The sequence below is a fragment of the Pimephales promelas genome, chromosome 7 (genome assembly GCF_988280905.1).
Source record: "Pimephales promelas chromosome 7, fPimPro1.hap1.1, whole genome shotgun sequence".
Lineage (NCBI taxonomy): Eukaryota > Metazoa > Chordata > Actinopteri > Cypriniformes > Leuciscidae > Pimephales > Pimephales promelas.
This window is the reverse complement of record NC_142775.1, coordinates 15,988,891-16,005,198: the sequence shown is the minus strand read 5'-3', so window position 1 is coordinate 16,005,198 and position 16,308 is coordinate 15,988,891. Positions and strand designations below refer to the sequence as shown.

General features: G+C 37.3%; 1 protein-coding gene across 5 annotated transcripts in view; it reads left to right on the top strand.

Moving 5' to 3' along the window:
• lrp1bb (low density lipoprotein receptor-related protein 1Bb) overlaps positions 1–16,308 on the top strand; it is a 345,314-nt gene that overhangs the window by 271,708 nt on the left and 57,298 nt on the right. For all 5 annotated transcript variants that reach the window (XR_016169265.1, XM_089133134.1, XM_089133135.1 and 2 more), the window contains 11 exons: positions 2,781–2,906; positions 3,669–3,797; positions 4,076–4,195; positions 4,551–4,664; positions 7,245–7,394; positions 7,963–8,085; positions 10,772–10,891; positions 12,175–12,303; positions 12,632–12,754; positions 13,690–13,830; positions 14,276–14,463. Coding sequence is in view for 4 of the 5 variants with exons in the window: in XM_089133134.1 (XP_088989260.1) it covers positions 2,781–2,906; positions 3,669–3,797; positions 4,076–4,195; positions 4,551–4,664; positions 7,245–7,394; positions 7,963–8,085; positions 10,772–10,891; positions 12,175–12,303; positions 12,632–12,754; positions 13,690–13,830; positions 14,276–14,463 (1,463 nt within the window). In the remaining variant the exon portion in view is untranslated. The remainder of the gene's footprint in view (positions 1–2,780; positions 2,907–3,668; positions 3,798–4,075; positions 4,196–4,550; positions 4,665–7,244; positions 7,395–7,962; positions 8,086–10,771; positions 10,892–12,174; positions 12,304–12,631; positions 12,755–13,689; positions 13,831–14,275; positions 14,464–16,308) is intronic.

Here is a 16,308-nt window from a genome sequence, read left to right as displayed (position 1 = left end):
CAGCACTATGTTATTTTTAAACCTTTATAATATTTTTCCAAAACCCTTGAGATGGTACATCGACTTACAATAGGTTGAATGACAGGTCTGCCATTTCCTGACAGTGTCTGTATTGCTTTGACTGGCACTCTGTAACTTCAGGGTGCGGGTAGGAACCCAAGCACAAAAAGAACTACAAAATTCGACTGCTTTACGGCATACATCACTTCCTCAAATTCCGACGCGAGAGCCCAACGAGCGTTTTTTTTTTTTTTTCTCTCTGTATGTTGTCATGGCTGAAGCAGCAGATAAAACCAAGAAGCCAAAGGTTTTGTCGGAAGACAGTAGAAATAGAAAAAGAGAGAGAGGCAAAATAAAAGGCTGGACGAGGATCAATATTGGTCCAGCTTTAGCTCGCCAGTGAGGGGTGCCCGACCGATCCAAGAGGTCCTCGCTCCTAAAGGTAAAATTTTTGGAGTACGCCAAATTGAGCGAACGAGTGATTTTTTTAATACTAATACTATTTTTAAAAACATTCATTTGTAATACTACTCCACAAAAATGTAACTAAGTCTCCCGACTCTGGTCCGGTGCATCAATCTTCCCCCGCCTAGCAAACGTGAAGTGTGTCAGAAACAGAGAGCGCGCGTGATCATTTTACTGTTGGTAATGTGCTGTGTAGCTTCGCACCTCGCCGCATCCAATGTAGACTGCATTGCTTTCTTTTGAGGGCGCTTAACACACTCAAGAATCCCTGTAGAGCCGGGGCGGGCAGCTTTCGTCAGCTCGAGACGTGAAAGCATAGTGATTACTGAGTTTGGTAGGGACTACATTCTTGCAAGTAAATAATACAAGATTAGACAAACAAAATAATCGGTCAGGATAACCCATGTCTGCAGGCTGATAGTCATGTTTGTTATTTTTATTTATTTATTTTTTTGGTGAAAGTTTCTTGCCTCAGGCTATGATGCAAATCGATTTTTCAAATTTGCAGATTCATCTATAGTGGCTTGATATTATAATATTTACGACATGGCTATTATCTAACACACAAACATTGAATTGAATTAGCATGTTCATTATGTAAGACAGTTGCCACTAGCCAATAGGGTAACGCTACTACACTGTAAAAAATTTGGAGTAGGATTTACTTGAAAAAACCTTGCTAAACGATCTCACTCAGAAAATGCTAGTAAATTTACAAAGATTTGCCAAGTAAAAACCTAAACATATTTATCAGTAGCTTTAATTAGAAATCTTTAAGTTAAATTTACTTGGAATGTGGAATTAAGTACACTTTACAAAAAATAAGTAATTTTAACTCGGCTTGTAAAAGGTTTGATTAATACCGATTTCCTTTGCCTTTGTATTACACTTCACTAAAACAATTATCTTGAATTTTATTAGTCATTTATAGTATGTTCTTTACTTAGATCATCTAAGTAATTTATATATACATCATGTCAGACTTTAAGCCTTATGTGAATGCAGACACCTCAATACTTGGTAGACAATACACAATGGCGGTAACATTTGATGGATCGTTTTTGTGTTTGAATGTGTCGTTTTAAGCAAAAAATTTACTCGAAATGTCACAAAATGGCAATTTACTAATACTGAAAACAAAAATCAATGATAAAACAGTGTAAATACAGCTGGAAACCAGTGAAAAATGGACCTCATTAATTATTCAAGGTCCAGTGCATGATGGGAACCCCAGTATCAGAAAACTTGAGTAATTTTTACTTAATTTTATTGAGTTGATATTACACTTTCATTTATACTCGCTTGAAATAAGTACTGATATGGAATTTACTTAGTTTTTTAAATTCTTGCCTGAACTAACTTTTTCAAGTAAATTACATTGGGTTTTTTCACTAGTATTTACTTAACCAAAAAATCATTTTTTACAGTGTATATAGACGCTGGCTTGTAAACGTGAGCTATGCGATCTTTTGACGTTTGGAAAAAATAAAGCCCATGAAACTATATTCATATGACATGCAGAAAGATATGGCAATGTACCTGGGATGAAGACATTTCACACGCAACACTGGAAGTCTGCCCAAGATGTGAGAACTCTCCTTCTGCAGAGTTCGGGGGTATCGCTTATCAACAAATGCACGCGTGTATTCCCTAGTGTAACCATGACAGATTTTACGAGTAGTAGAAGACAATACTGTTGCCCAACTGTAGGGGGACCCCGAAAGCTAAATTTAAAAAATAGCATAATGCTGCTTTAAATATAGCAGATTGTGAAATAGTTATAATCAATTTAATGTTTTTTTGTTTTAATTATTCATTTTATATTTTCTTTGTTTTAAATAGTTTCAGAATCTTATAAACATATTTTTATTGTCATGTTTAATTGGACTTTAATTACCTTATTTCCAATATTTTCACATACTTGGACACCACACTTTTAAAAAGTAATTTCCAAAGCCTAACAAAGGAAAACAGTCAAAATTCCGTTCATGAGATTACACTTATGTTTTAACATTTTAAACAACTTTTTTGTTTGGCTTAGAAACTGCAATTTTGTCAGACCTCAGAGTATTCAGTGAATAAGCCCCTGTTGGCGCACCGCATTTGTCGGCGTGCTTTAATAGTCAGCTCTTTTAAAAGAAAGCAAACCTGTTTTTAGCTCAAAGTTTTCTGGATTGCTCACTTCAAAGACTTTAGAATGACTTTTCTCTGGGTCATTGTTTTGTTTGTTGTTTCATATTGTTATTTAGGCTTGTTTTTTTAACTCGGAACACTGTTGTGATGGTACGTGATGTTCCCTTGTCCCTCTGTTTCAGGTGAGCTATCTCCATGCAGGGTTCTGAATGGTGGTTGTGGTGACCTGTGTCTCCTTACTCCAGATGGCACAGTTAACTGCAGCTGCCGAGGAGAACGCATCCTGCTTGATGACAACAGATGCGTGTGTAAGTTTCGTCTCCACAGTGCCATGCCTCGCTCAGACTGTCAGGAAATATGAGACCCTCCGTCTCGGAAAGATGTGAAATTACTTTTTAGCTATTCCAGCATTTATCCTGTGTTTAAGCAATGGCTATTGCTAATCTATTGTAGAATTAGAGATTTGAACTTTTCCCATACCTTTTTTTACTATGGACATGAATACCTCATGGAAACCTATTTTTTTTTTATTCTATAAATTATTCAAAATTGTATTAAAAGTGAAAAAAAAAATGCAATTTGACTTGAATATTTGGCTGATATATCAGTGCATCCCTAACATATATATATATATATACTGTATATATATATATATGTACCAATTATTGGTCAATATATTGGTGCATCCCTTAGGGATGCACCAATATATTGACCAATAATTGGTATCGCCATAATAAATACACCACCAGTCATCTACACATTTTTAAAACCATTTGAAACCAACAAGGATAAAAGAGTACATTTATTATTTTTGAAATTTTTTTTCCAGTCTTATGATCTTCACCCTAATAATGAATTTGTATATATAGAAAGAAACCTTATACTTGCATTGAGTAATACACAACACTATTATTGAGAAAGCAACTTTTGCATCATTCATTTTTCTTCAGAAAATCTAAAAATCTTGTACAGTAAGTGTGAAATTTCACCATATGATGATGCAATTTACAAAAAGTTAGTTTTGGTTGCTAGATTACTTAACATCATTATCATGTTATTCTCTTGTATAGCCAAAACATCCTCTTGCAACATCCACACTGAGTTTGAGTGTGGAAACGGGCAATGTATAGACTACCAGCTAACATGTGATGGAATTGCCCACTGCAAAGACAAGTCAGATGAGAAAATGCAATATTGTGGTAAGTAGTTGATCACAACACTTTGCCATATGTACTCTCCGCTCTCACATCACAATAGCAGTAAGAACGCAGAATTGGTTTAAGGTGGCAGTTCCATTCCCTGAGGCTTCTACCTAATAAAATGAGCCGCTAGTCCTTACTGCTTTCAACCAGAGGAGAAAATGGGAATGAGCTCAGAGCAACAGAAAGAGTAAATAAGAGAGAGGATGTGAAGCTTTTTTTTTTTTTTTGTTGCCCTGTTGTGAAAATGGCTGTGCCTTTGCTTTCCGTATCGCTAGACAACAGGAGCTGCCGAAAGGGTCACCGTCCTTGCTACAACAGGCGTTGCGTGGCTAACAGTCGCTTTTGTGATGGAGTCGACGACTGTGGGGACAACTCAGATGAGGCATTTTGTAACAGTGGGTATCCAGTGTGTGAATTGTGAATTGTATTATTTGACATTTTGCATCTAAATTTCACTTAAAGAAGTCATTTATTTATATATTTTGCAGTCTATAAAAGAAAATAGGCAGCAAAAAAAATTATTGTGCCGCTAGTAGGTTTATTTTGGACCACAAAAATGACACCCAATTTTCAAGCTGTGAAAGCATTTCACAAGTCATTTTATTTGGAGCTGTCGGGAAGACCCTGTTATCATCAGCGAATTGCAGTGCATATCATACAAATATCTGCGCACAATATTTCATTCATTTAAGCGCATGTCCAGGTGCTTTAGTCTCTCGGCTCTGTGTAAATGAAGTGTTTCTGTTCCAGATGTCACATGTGCTGCGTCTGAGTCATCCTGTCAAGATGGAACTTGCATACCAATATCCTCTTGGTGCAACCAGGTCGTCGACTGTGCTGATGCCTCGGATGAAAAGAACTGCAGTAAGGCAGCGTTGCCTGTGTTGCAAAGCGGCACGCGTCATCTTTATCCTACCTTAATAATCATTATCTTAACATATCAGATTATTATAGTGCATTCCTAGATTTGATTTAGCTAAATTCAGCCACCATTTAGTTGCCCTCATGTCGTTCAAAACCTCTATGACTTTCTTTTCTCAGTTGAAAAGGCACATTTTTAGATTCAGTTTTAGCTCCAAGAATCTCCTGTCTGCTCTTTCCCATATAATGGAAGTGAAAGGGGACAAAAAGCACCATAAAGGCACCGTAGAAGCACTCTGTTGGACTTTTGTGTTACAAGTTTTCTGATGTCATTTGATAGAGTAGCTAGCTTCATATAACCAGTGGTGGAGGAAGTACTGAATCTCAGTACTTAAGTAAAAGTACAAATACCCAGATAAATATTTACTTTAGTAAAAGTAGAAGTAACACAATGACAACCATACTTAAGTAAAAAGTAAAAAGTACTTTATTTTAAATGTACTTTAAGTATTAAAAGTAAAAGTACTTGCATAACAATTTATTACCTTAATGTCTATTTTCTAATGATTAATAAAACATTTAATTCTAACTCATTCAACCTAATAGCCTACTCCTATAATGATGTTCAATAATGATGGAAAAAAATGTCACCATTTCTGAAACAAGCTTGCAATTAGGCAATATCATGCTTATCCTTAGTACTATATGTTAATAACTATAAATGTTAAATGTTATGGCAGTAAACGCGATTCATTTATGGTGTAATTCTGAACCTCTTGGCTTGCCATAATCCTAACCAAACCAAACATATATTACACACGGTGTGTTTCCTATGCACGTAAAAACAAATTTTCGCGTATGAGTTGCACGATAAACACACTGCGTGTGAGACGCATTTAGTGTGACCGGGTTGATATACTGTATCTATGGCAACCAAACGTCACTGGTGAGACAAACGTGCAACGAACGGACGGTCAGATTACGTTTTGGCAGGGGAAAAACTGATCAGAAAATGTAACGAAAATGTAACAGAAGTTGTAGAAATGTAGTGGAGTAGAAAGTATAATAATTGCTGCAAAATGTAACGAAGTAAAAGTAAAAAGTAGGCACTATTTATTGTACTTAAGTAAAGTAAAGATACGTGAAAAATGTACTTAAGTAAAGTAACGAAGTATTTGTACTTCGTTACATTCCACCACTGCATATAACGAAAAGAACAAAACTAAGTCATTATTCACTGAAATTCTTCAACTGTCATTCAAACTTTTGGGCTCAGTATGGTTTTTATTTGATCAAAAAACAGTAATTATCACAATTTAAAATAAAGGTTTTCTATTATGTTCCTCTGACAGCAAAGCAGAATTTTCAGTGTCAGGTGATCCTTAAAAATCATACTAATATGCTGATTTTATTATCAATTATGATATATACCCAATATATAACCCAAACTTTTGAATGGTAGTATTTTTAATGATACTTTAGGTAACACTTTACTTGAAGCGGTGTGCATAAGACTAACATGACACCTTCATAATCATGACATGACATAAGTTATGAATATGAAGGAAGTTTTATGCATGTTTGTGACAACTGTCATTAAGTGTCATTCGCTCAGTTATGACATTTTTTAATGCAAATATGACATTGTTTGGGAAATCTTTGTTTTGACACCTTGACATAAACCAATACATCATAACCTGTCAGTGTCTTTGTCATGACAAATTGACATTACTAAGACAACACAACCTGTCATAAACATGACACAGCAGATTAATTATCAAACTTAAGAAACCACCTAGCTTTATTGGTTAACATTACATTAAACTGTCAGGTGGTTGGTTTTGACATTGTCATGAAGCCATTATAACTCTTTAATGACAAATTCAGTTAGTACCACTGTTGTTGAGGTCACAAAAATGTTCATGACACAGTTATAATGCCTCATGACAGCCAATGTCAAAGCCAACCACATGACAATTTAACATAATTTTATGTCAAGTTGTCATGACAAAGACACTGACAGGTTATGATGTATTGGTTTATGTCAAGATGTCATAACAAAAACATCTAAAACAATGTCATATTTGCATTCAAAATGTCATTATTGAGCGAAAGACACTTAATGACAGTTGTCATAAACATGCATAAACCTTACTTCATATTCAAGACATATGTCATGTCATGGTTATGAAGGCGTCATGTCAGTCCCCTTCAAGTAAAGTGTTACCATACTTTATTGCTTTTATGGTTAATTACTTTAATGAGGATTTTATTATTTATTTTTTATTATTCATTTTGGAGACCCAGCTTCATTCACTTTCATTATATTGCAAAGTGCATCCTAGCTGTCATTAAGAAAAGCATCGTCTTTTGTGTTGCACGGAAGAGAGTCATATGAGCAGAACGATCTGTGAGTGTGCAAATAATGAGAGGCTTTTTTATTTTGAAGTGAACTGTCATTTTCATTTTGATTATGGATCGTGTGTGTCTGCATGGATGATCATATGGGTTGGAATCATTTGCATCGACCTGTTATGTCGTCTCATGCGACCTAGATAACAAGGTCTTCCTTTCCCCCCCCAGATCACACAGATTGTGCAGACTTTTACAGGATGGGAGTGGCAGAAAAGGACTTCATCAGCTGCAACACCACCTCACTCTGCGTTCACCATTCCTGGTTGTGCGATGGAGCCAACGACTGTGGAGATTACGCCGATGAGAGGAACTGTCAGGGTAACGCTCTCCGTTTGTTAGCTTTTCAGCTTGAGGAAGCCAAGTTCCATTAAAATTGAATTAATTTTGTCGAAATACTATTTATGAAAGGGGTAATGAAGCAGAAACAAGCCCCTGTCTTCTTCTCCTTGCTTGAAGAGCCTCAAAAAGTGTGGAAGGCTGATGAATAGTTGTCAGACTTGCGAAGAGCAGACATTTAAACGCTCTCGCAAGCTGCGGTCCCTTCAAAACCGTTAATGAAAAGGTGGCTTGAAAATTAGTCTTGGCAGGTTTCGGCTTATTACTCATTAGCATGTCAGTGGTTTCAAATAGAAAGCAAACGTGGAATTTATCAGAGTAGACCTGTTTGAATGGAGATGTACTTTTAATGAGGCAAGAGCACTTTTATACCCTTAATGCTCCTTAGGGAATTGCATCACATAAAGATTTCTCATGCCTGGAAGCGTTTTTTTTTTAGGGAAGAAATAATGACCCAAACAACCGCTGGACCAAATTCTCACTACACTAAGCAAATCTTGGACTTTTACTCTCTCCATAATCAAACACATATTTTCTCTGACTGCCGCAGTCTCCCACGGGCAGAAATGCGCAGAAGGCCACTTCGCCTGCCCCAGCGGGAACTGTATCTCCAGTGTGTGGCTTTGTGATGGCCAGAAGGATTGTGAAGATGGTGCAGATGAGTTCCAGTGTGGTAAGCATGACTGGTATTAGCCTCCCGTTGCTTTCACTCAGCTTGATTTTTCATGTGGAGCGAGAGATTACTGCCCACCTCTTGAGATGGGCTTTGAATGCAGAAACCAATTCAGCTGCTAATACTGAGGTCAAGAGAAGCATATTCAGGTGATAAAAACCAATCTCCATGTGTGCTTGTGCCCTTGAAAGCTTGCATCTAGGTATGTATATAACTGGAGCCCTGAAATCATTTTTAGATAACAAAAAAATATATGAAATTCAGATATATCGACTAAATATTATGAATGAACGAACTAACTCCTATGCACATTATCTAACTTGTACATGCTCCCGTTCTTGGAATTCAAAGGATGTTTTTCTCCATTAAACGGTTACAGCTTTGCTCACCCTCAGCACTTTGAATGGAGATAGGATATCGGCAGATTTAGCAAGAGACCATCAGGGAGGCAAGGAGAATCATGGGAATTTGAGATCTATCGTGCTGTGACCCTTAATTTCATTCTCCATTGTGTAACCCCAGGAGTGGACCACTCTAACTCTTTTGGCTGGCAAAATCTGTCTAGAAGAGAAAATAATAATAATACTTGGCTCCGATATAAACTGGCATTTTGTGTCGCAATTTGCACATGCGTGGGCATGTTGTAGTTTGTCATTTTGTTAACCTATTATTATATTCCTGCAGATCTCTAAGGTATTTTTTTTAATAATAAGACATGAAAAATTTCTCTCTTAAAGGGTTAGTTCACCCAAAAATGAAAATTAAGTCATTAATTACTCACCCCCATGCTGTACCAACCCCGTAAGATCTTCGTTCGTCTTCGGAACACAAATGAAGATATTTTTGATTAAATTTGAGAGCTGTATAACTACCACATTGGCTGCCTAAGGGACTGCCTCTTGACGACCCAGAAAGTCAATGAAGAAAATGTTTAAATATCCCAAGTGACTACCGTGGCTCAACTATATGTTTATCAAGCGACGAGAATACTTTTTGTGCGAAAAAACAAACAAAAATAACGAGTTTATTCGACTATTCCTTTTCTTCCTTGTTGGCCTGAAACGAGACTTCCTTAGATTTCCACGACGCATGCGCGAGAATTGCGATCTCTTTCAACTACCTCAGTCAGAGAATGTCACAGTTCTCGCGCATGCGTCGTGGAAATCTAAGGAAGTCTCTTTTCAGGCCAAAAAGGAAGAAAAGGAATAGTCGAATAAACTCGTTATTTTTGTTTGTTTTTTCGCACAAAAAGTATTCTCGTCACTTGATAAACTTATAGTTGAGCCACGGTAGTCACTTGGGATATTTAAACATTTTCTTCATTGACTTTCTGGGCCGTCAAGAGGCAGTCCCTTAGGCAGCCAATGTGGTAGTTATACAGCTCTCAAATTTAATCAAAAATATCTTCATTTGTGTTCCGAAGATGAACGAAGGTCTTACGGGGTTGGTACAGCATGGGGGTGAGTAATTAATGACTTAATTTTCATTTTTGGGTGAACTAACCCTTTAAGTCTACAGTTCAGTTTGAGTTTGGCTAGATGTTTATGTTTTTGAAAGAATTGTCTTGTGCTCCCCAAAGCTGTGTTTATTTGATCAGAATTATTATTTTACAATATTGTTATTTCGATCTAAATTAAATGTAATTTATTCTTGCGATGGCACGATAAAGATGTAACGATACACAAACAGTTTTGACGTCTGGGTTCGTTTTGGTTCGGTTTAAGCTAAAATTGCTTTTTTTGTTTGTTTTTAAACAGTGGTTTAATGAAAAAAAATGTCTTTGTCTTTAAAAAATTCAATTAAAATTAAACGTTTCACAAGGATTAAAAAAATCTGCTAATGCTGTAAATTATAAATTAACCCGCACATTACTATAACATTAAAGGATGTAGCCTAGACTTTTAACCTAAATTCAGATGCTATTTATTTTTTAGATTTAATAATCAACACACAACACATTGTATGAAAACATATAAACTGAACATAAGGCAGTTTTTGTGTTTTTACTCTAATTTGTTATTGAAATATGATAATTTACACAGTTGTTTGTGTTTGGTACGCAATGAGAGTGTCGCGATTCGAATCGTGAGTTCTCTATCACGTTTTTTCGGTTCGATTCGAATATCGTTACACCCCTTAGACATCACTCAATTTCTCTCAGTGTCACACAATACTTCAGAAATAATTCTAATGCTGATTTGGTGCTCAAGAAACATTTCTTATCATCTGTTTTGGTGATCAAAAAACATTCTTATTATCAGTGTTGAAAACAGTTGTGCTGCTTAGTATTTGTGTGGGAACCATGATAGATTTCTTTTCTAGACTCTTCCATTTATTTGGAAGGACATAAAGCCATAAGTTCCTATGTGTCAACACATAGTTTATAGTATATACTTTATGTTTGTGAAGGATGACAGAATAAAGTGTGATTGCACAACAAAAGTGCAGAAAACACTTATTCTGCATTATTTCATGTAAAAGCCACTTTGAGAGAGACTGACGTATTTATTGCATGTTTTGTCGTTGCCCTGGTTTGAGATCACAAGTAATATAAGTGTAATCCACAGGTCTACTTCAAAGTCTGCTGAATTTAAACATAAATAAACTATCTCTAAAAGCATTCAGTTAGAGATGTGTCGTAAATTGTGAGTGTAAGCGCTGTTGTTTTTGACTATTTTGTTGATAGACTCCTCCTGTCTGTGGAACCAGTTTGCTTGTTCAAAGAACAAGTGCATAGCGAAGCAGTGGCTCTGTGATGGCGAAGATGACTGTGGAGACGGGGTGGACGAGAACGTGGATCTCTGTGGTATGCATTTGACCTCTCCTTCTGTTCTGCGTGACTGTAAATGTTCCTTTTCTTCTGTACCTCAAAGACAATGTTTTGAATGATTTGAGTTTATGCACAGGCTAAATACGATGCAACTATTATAAATTGGCCAATTAAAAAAATGCAATCACGTTTTAATTTAGTACTTATTGGTTGGTAAATAATCGTGTAATTGGATTGGAATGAAATGTCAGTGAGATATTAATGACGTTGCTCTGTTTCTAATAATGGCAAATGCAATTAAACACAATACATACTTATCAGAACTTGATAAGCAACATTGATCTTTCCAATGTGTAACCAGTCCTACTCTACCCTCTCTGAGAGAGATTTTATCCGACGTCTCTGGCATGGGAGGCAGTCTCTAGCGCCTCTTGAGGCCAGAGGAGTGAGGTTTACATGAACGGTTACACACACCCCCTTAAAGGAGTAGTTCACTTTTGAAAAAAAACTTTTGCTTATAATTTACTCACCCCCATGTCATCCAAGATGTCCATGTCTTTCTTTCTTCAGTCGAAAAGAAATTAAGGTTTTTGATGAAAACATTCCAGCATTTTTCTCCATATAATGGACTTCAATGGGAACCAAAAGGTTCAAAGTCCAAAAGACAGTTTCAGTGCAAACTGCCAACTGTTTAAAGGGCAAAATGAACAAATATTTTTTCCGAGTCATTTGGTTCATTCAACGAACGAAATGAAAAAAATGACTCAGTAAAAGATTTGTTCATATTGATGAACGAGTTCGAACAGGAGAGTCACGAACGGGCATCTCTGTATAAAGCAAGGCGACCATTTGAGCTTATAAAACTTAAACTTTGTTATTTTTTTTTTTTTTAAATGAGCGATCGTTTCGCTTGATAAGACCCTCATTCATCGTCTGGAATCGTTTAAAGCCCTTTAAACAGTTTGCAGTTTGCACTGAAACTGTCTTTTGGCCCTTGAACCGTTTGGTTCCCATTGAAGTCCATTATATGGAGAAAAATCCTGGAATGTTTTCATCAAAAACCTTCATTTCTTTTTGACCGAAGAAAGAATGACATGGATATCTTGGAATGACATGGGGGTGAGTAAATTATCAGCAAAAGCTTTTTTTTCATAAGTGAACTACTCCTTTAAACCTCACACCCATCTGGGTAATTGGCACGAAACGTGTAAACTATCCAGACCGGTGTCTCCGGCATGGAAGGCGACACTCAAGGACACTAAAGAATGCTAAAGGAGCTAAAGTTCACAGTCTCTAGCATCTAATAAAATATGTTCCAGGCTCGGTGACATGTGCCCCGGGGTTATTCAGTTGTCCAGGCTCATACGCATGCGTCCCAAAGCGCTGGTTATGTGACGGGGAGAGAGACTGTCCCGATGGCAGCGATGAGCTCGCAGCAGCCGGCTGTGGTAAATATTCCCATTGATCTGTTTAAAATGTCTTCTGCATGTCAATGTGTAATCGATGCAAGCTCCCTTCAGATGTTGTTCTAGCAGCGATGTTTGCCATTCATTATAATTGGCTATTTGATACGTGCTCAGGTCAGGATTTTAAAAACTCAGTGACATCCATTGAAAAAAGATCTGCTTCACCACAGGCACTTCATTAGTGATGTGTTTTGCGTAACACGTTAAGATTCCAGGCTGTGATAGAGAAGGGTTATGACTTGTACCCCAAGGTGAATAAAAGTCTTAGTGAGAATTAATCAAGCTCAAGGTTCTGATGTTTACCCCGCAGCTCCGAATAACAAATGTGATGAGAATTCCTTCAGATGCCTGAACAAAGGCTGCATTCCAAAACGCTTCGTTTGTGACCATGACAACGACTGTGGAGATGGTTCGGATGAATCGGTCGAATGTGGTAAGCATCTTTCTGAATTCACACATCTGTCTGATAAACAGAGCCGTCATTGAGAAATATTGTTTTTTTTTTTTTCACATCTACGTCTTTTGTCACTGTCGTTACCTGCTTTTCCCCAAAGCAACTTTTATTTATACAGTAAATTGAAAAGCATTGAAATAGTAAAGTGCTGTATTTTAATGGAAAAAAATCAGGCACTTCTCAGTTAATTAATGCTCTACAGTGAGCCTTAGGCTGCTCTGTGCTCGTATAATGTGTACTATACATTCTTAATTAAGTGGAGCAATTTCAAGAATAGTCAATATTTCTCTTCAATTGAGCTTAAAACTAAAACTGAGTTTTTTTGATGGAGAATTTGGTCCCTGGTCTTCACAACATGAAAGCACAGCCTCTCCACAGGACATCATTCATGTGCATATGCCCTCATAATTTATTACACTAGAACTTTTTGCACTGAGGTTAAAATATGAAATGGAAAGTCTGGGTAATTATTTATATCAAAAGACATTCAAAGAGATCTCCTTTTCTAGAATCTGTCGCCCAAGATATCTGCAGATTGACTAAAAAGTGTCACACATCATACTTATTGTTTCATGTCCATCTTGCAAAGTTCACCCAAAGATTTAAAATCAGTCATAATTTACTAACCCTTATGTTAATACCTGTTTTTTGTATTTTTTTTTTCTAATGATGTGTGATATGTGCTTATTTTTTATTTTTTTTTCATAGTCATTTGGATGATCTTGAGTCAACCATTGTAAAAAAAAACAGCTTCTGCATTCCACTAAATATCTGCGTTTGTGTTTCCATATAAGAAAAAACACTTTTTTTCTAAATGAATGAATGCTAAATTTTCATTTTTGTGTGAGCTGTCCCTTTAAGATCTCTGTTTGGTGTAGAGTGTGTCAGTGTGCTGACAGTCACTCTTTCCGCAGTGTACCGCTCATGTGGGTCGGATGAGTTCCGCTGTGCTGATGGCCGATGCCTGCTCAGCGCCCAGTGGGAGTGTGATGGTTTCCCAGACTGCCCTGACCACTCTGATGAGCTGCCCCTCAACCTCAAATGCCTGGCTGCCGGTAATGACCCAACATAGCTGTGCCTGAAACATGTTCGACTGATGGATGTGGGGCTTACTGAACATTTGAGGGAACACAAGTGGCCAAGGAACATCATAGATAAAAGCAGGGGGCTGAAGTGGATAACTTTGACCTGCGGGGAGGGCATGTTTTCAGCTGAGCATACTAAGCATTAAAAAAAAAAAAGCCTTGCACTTACTGGCAGTTGCAGAAAGCTAGAAATATAATTTGACTTTTGTTGGATTGCAAGTTTGATGCCCTCTAGCTTTGAAGAGTTAAACCCATTCAATCAGTTTTTTTTTTTTTTTTTTTTTTTTTTTTCCAAAAGCATTTTTACATTTTTAGTTTGGGTTTCAACACTGCATTGCTTGAGTCTGCATTGCTTGTATTGCTTTGTACTTTTCCTTAATTTTTATTTCTTTGTTTTCACTTTCCTTCTTTCTAGAGAGCTTATGCAACAGTTCCTTTTTCATGTGCTCAAATGGCCGCTGTATATCTGAGAAGAGTTTATGTGACCTGAAAGATGACTGTGGCGATCACTCAGATGAGAAAAACTGCAATGTCAATGAATGTCTCAACCGCCGTGTCAGCGGATGTACGCAGGATTGTCTAGACTTACCAGTGGGATACAAGGTTGGTCAATAATATCTTTATGTATTGTACAATTGTTCAAGATTTGCTACTTTAAGGTGGCACATTGTCCCTGAAGCAGTTTTGGTGGCACGTTATCCCTGAAGCAGTCATTCAAGGCGCATTTCACCTGGTTTGAACATTGATCTTTATTGAAAGTGGGCCATGTAGTTGAAATGTAAAATTAATTTCTAATTTGGTGCCTTCTTGATCTTGACTGAGGAAAGACAGAAAATAACTTTAGGGCGCATCTGTATGAAAGACTACAACTCCCACAATGCACCACATTGCACTGTAGCCACTCCCACTATTCCAGAACAGTGCCTATGAGGTATCCGCCTATCAGAGAAATCACTCTTCCGTCTTCAAGGCTGGCTTCCACCAGAGCTTCAAATTTATTTCACGCAAAATTTCTAGATGGCGAACTCATTAGTGCATTAGCTCTTTTGTATTTCTTTCGAAATGGTGAATTATTGCATGATACCGGGATGTTCAGTTAGAACATATGCGGTGTGAAACTAGGATGGTTCACAACACAACACGATTTTGTCCAGGATAAATTGGCATCTTTGAAATTCTTTGCTGCTGACAGACTCTTTCTGTGTCCGTAAGCACAACTGAGCACTGACACCACCAGTCCGCCCCAGCTCGAGTCCGTGCTCCTTGTCCGAGACAGCCTCCTGTTCCTCCATTAGCCTCCGCTGTTCTTTGCTATATTGCACCTCCTAAAAGTAGCCACGCACATCTGATTCGAGCATCACACTTTCAAAATCCTCTTCTTCCATATCATTTTGAGTACATTTCTCCGTTGTCGTAACTTTACATCTGCTGCTCCACAGCGCCTGTTAGCTTAGCTTCCAAACAAGATGGATGATGTTGTTTTTAGTTTCAGAAAGCAAAGTCCCACCCACTGATCTGTAATTGGTCTCTAGCGTGAGACCACACCCCCTGGATAAATGATGAACTAGTGTTTGTAGTCTCAACACTTATACAAAAAATGGGACTTCCTGCTTACAATGGCACAAAATGGTCATTTTTACGTCATAAAAAGCAAAAAGCAGAAAGTAGAACACTTAAATCCTTATTTCTCCCATATGAGGGGAAAATATGGGGAATAAACTATGACCATTAAAACATGTAGATTCTTGCTGCACCTCCAGAAGAAGTGAGTGTAAAATTGTCTATTTTATATATTAATCTTTGCAAATCGCTTGCACGCTTCACAATGAATGCGGCTAAGTTTTACACTCAGGGTACATTACGGCATGTTTTCTATACGACGTTCTCAATATACAGTAAATCAAAATCCCACGTTTATAATTAACAACCTACGCTATCTCACGACCAATTCGTACGAATTCGTATGAGTGATTCAAAAGTGGCTAATTCGTACTAATTCATATGACCTCACTTGTTTTGTACGACCTCACTCATTTGTCTAAACCCACGTGACGGTTATGTTTAGTGGCGGGGTCAGGGGTAGGTCATTCGTATGAATTCATACGAATTGGCTAATTCGTAAAATGTGTACGATTTAGCAAAATTGACTAATTCGCACGAGTGAGGTCGTACGAATTGTTACGAATTAGCCACCTTGTAAAATTCGTACGAATTCCTGTGAGATTGGGTTGGAACAACGCGTTATGGTTATTGTGTTAATACAAACTGAGTACGTATACATCAGTAAACACATAGCGTTCGTACATCTCACTAAGTTACTCTACCTAGCCAGTATACAAAGATATATCAAAGTGACATTATGTTAACCAACCATTCTGAAACGTCCTATTCGTGCCTTAATTGTCGAACTTCTTTGCGGTCGTCATCTTGTTCCGGGTCCAACTCCGG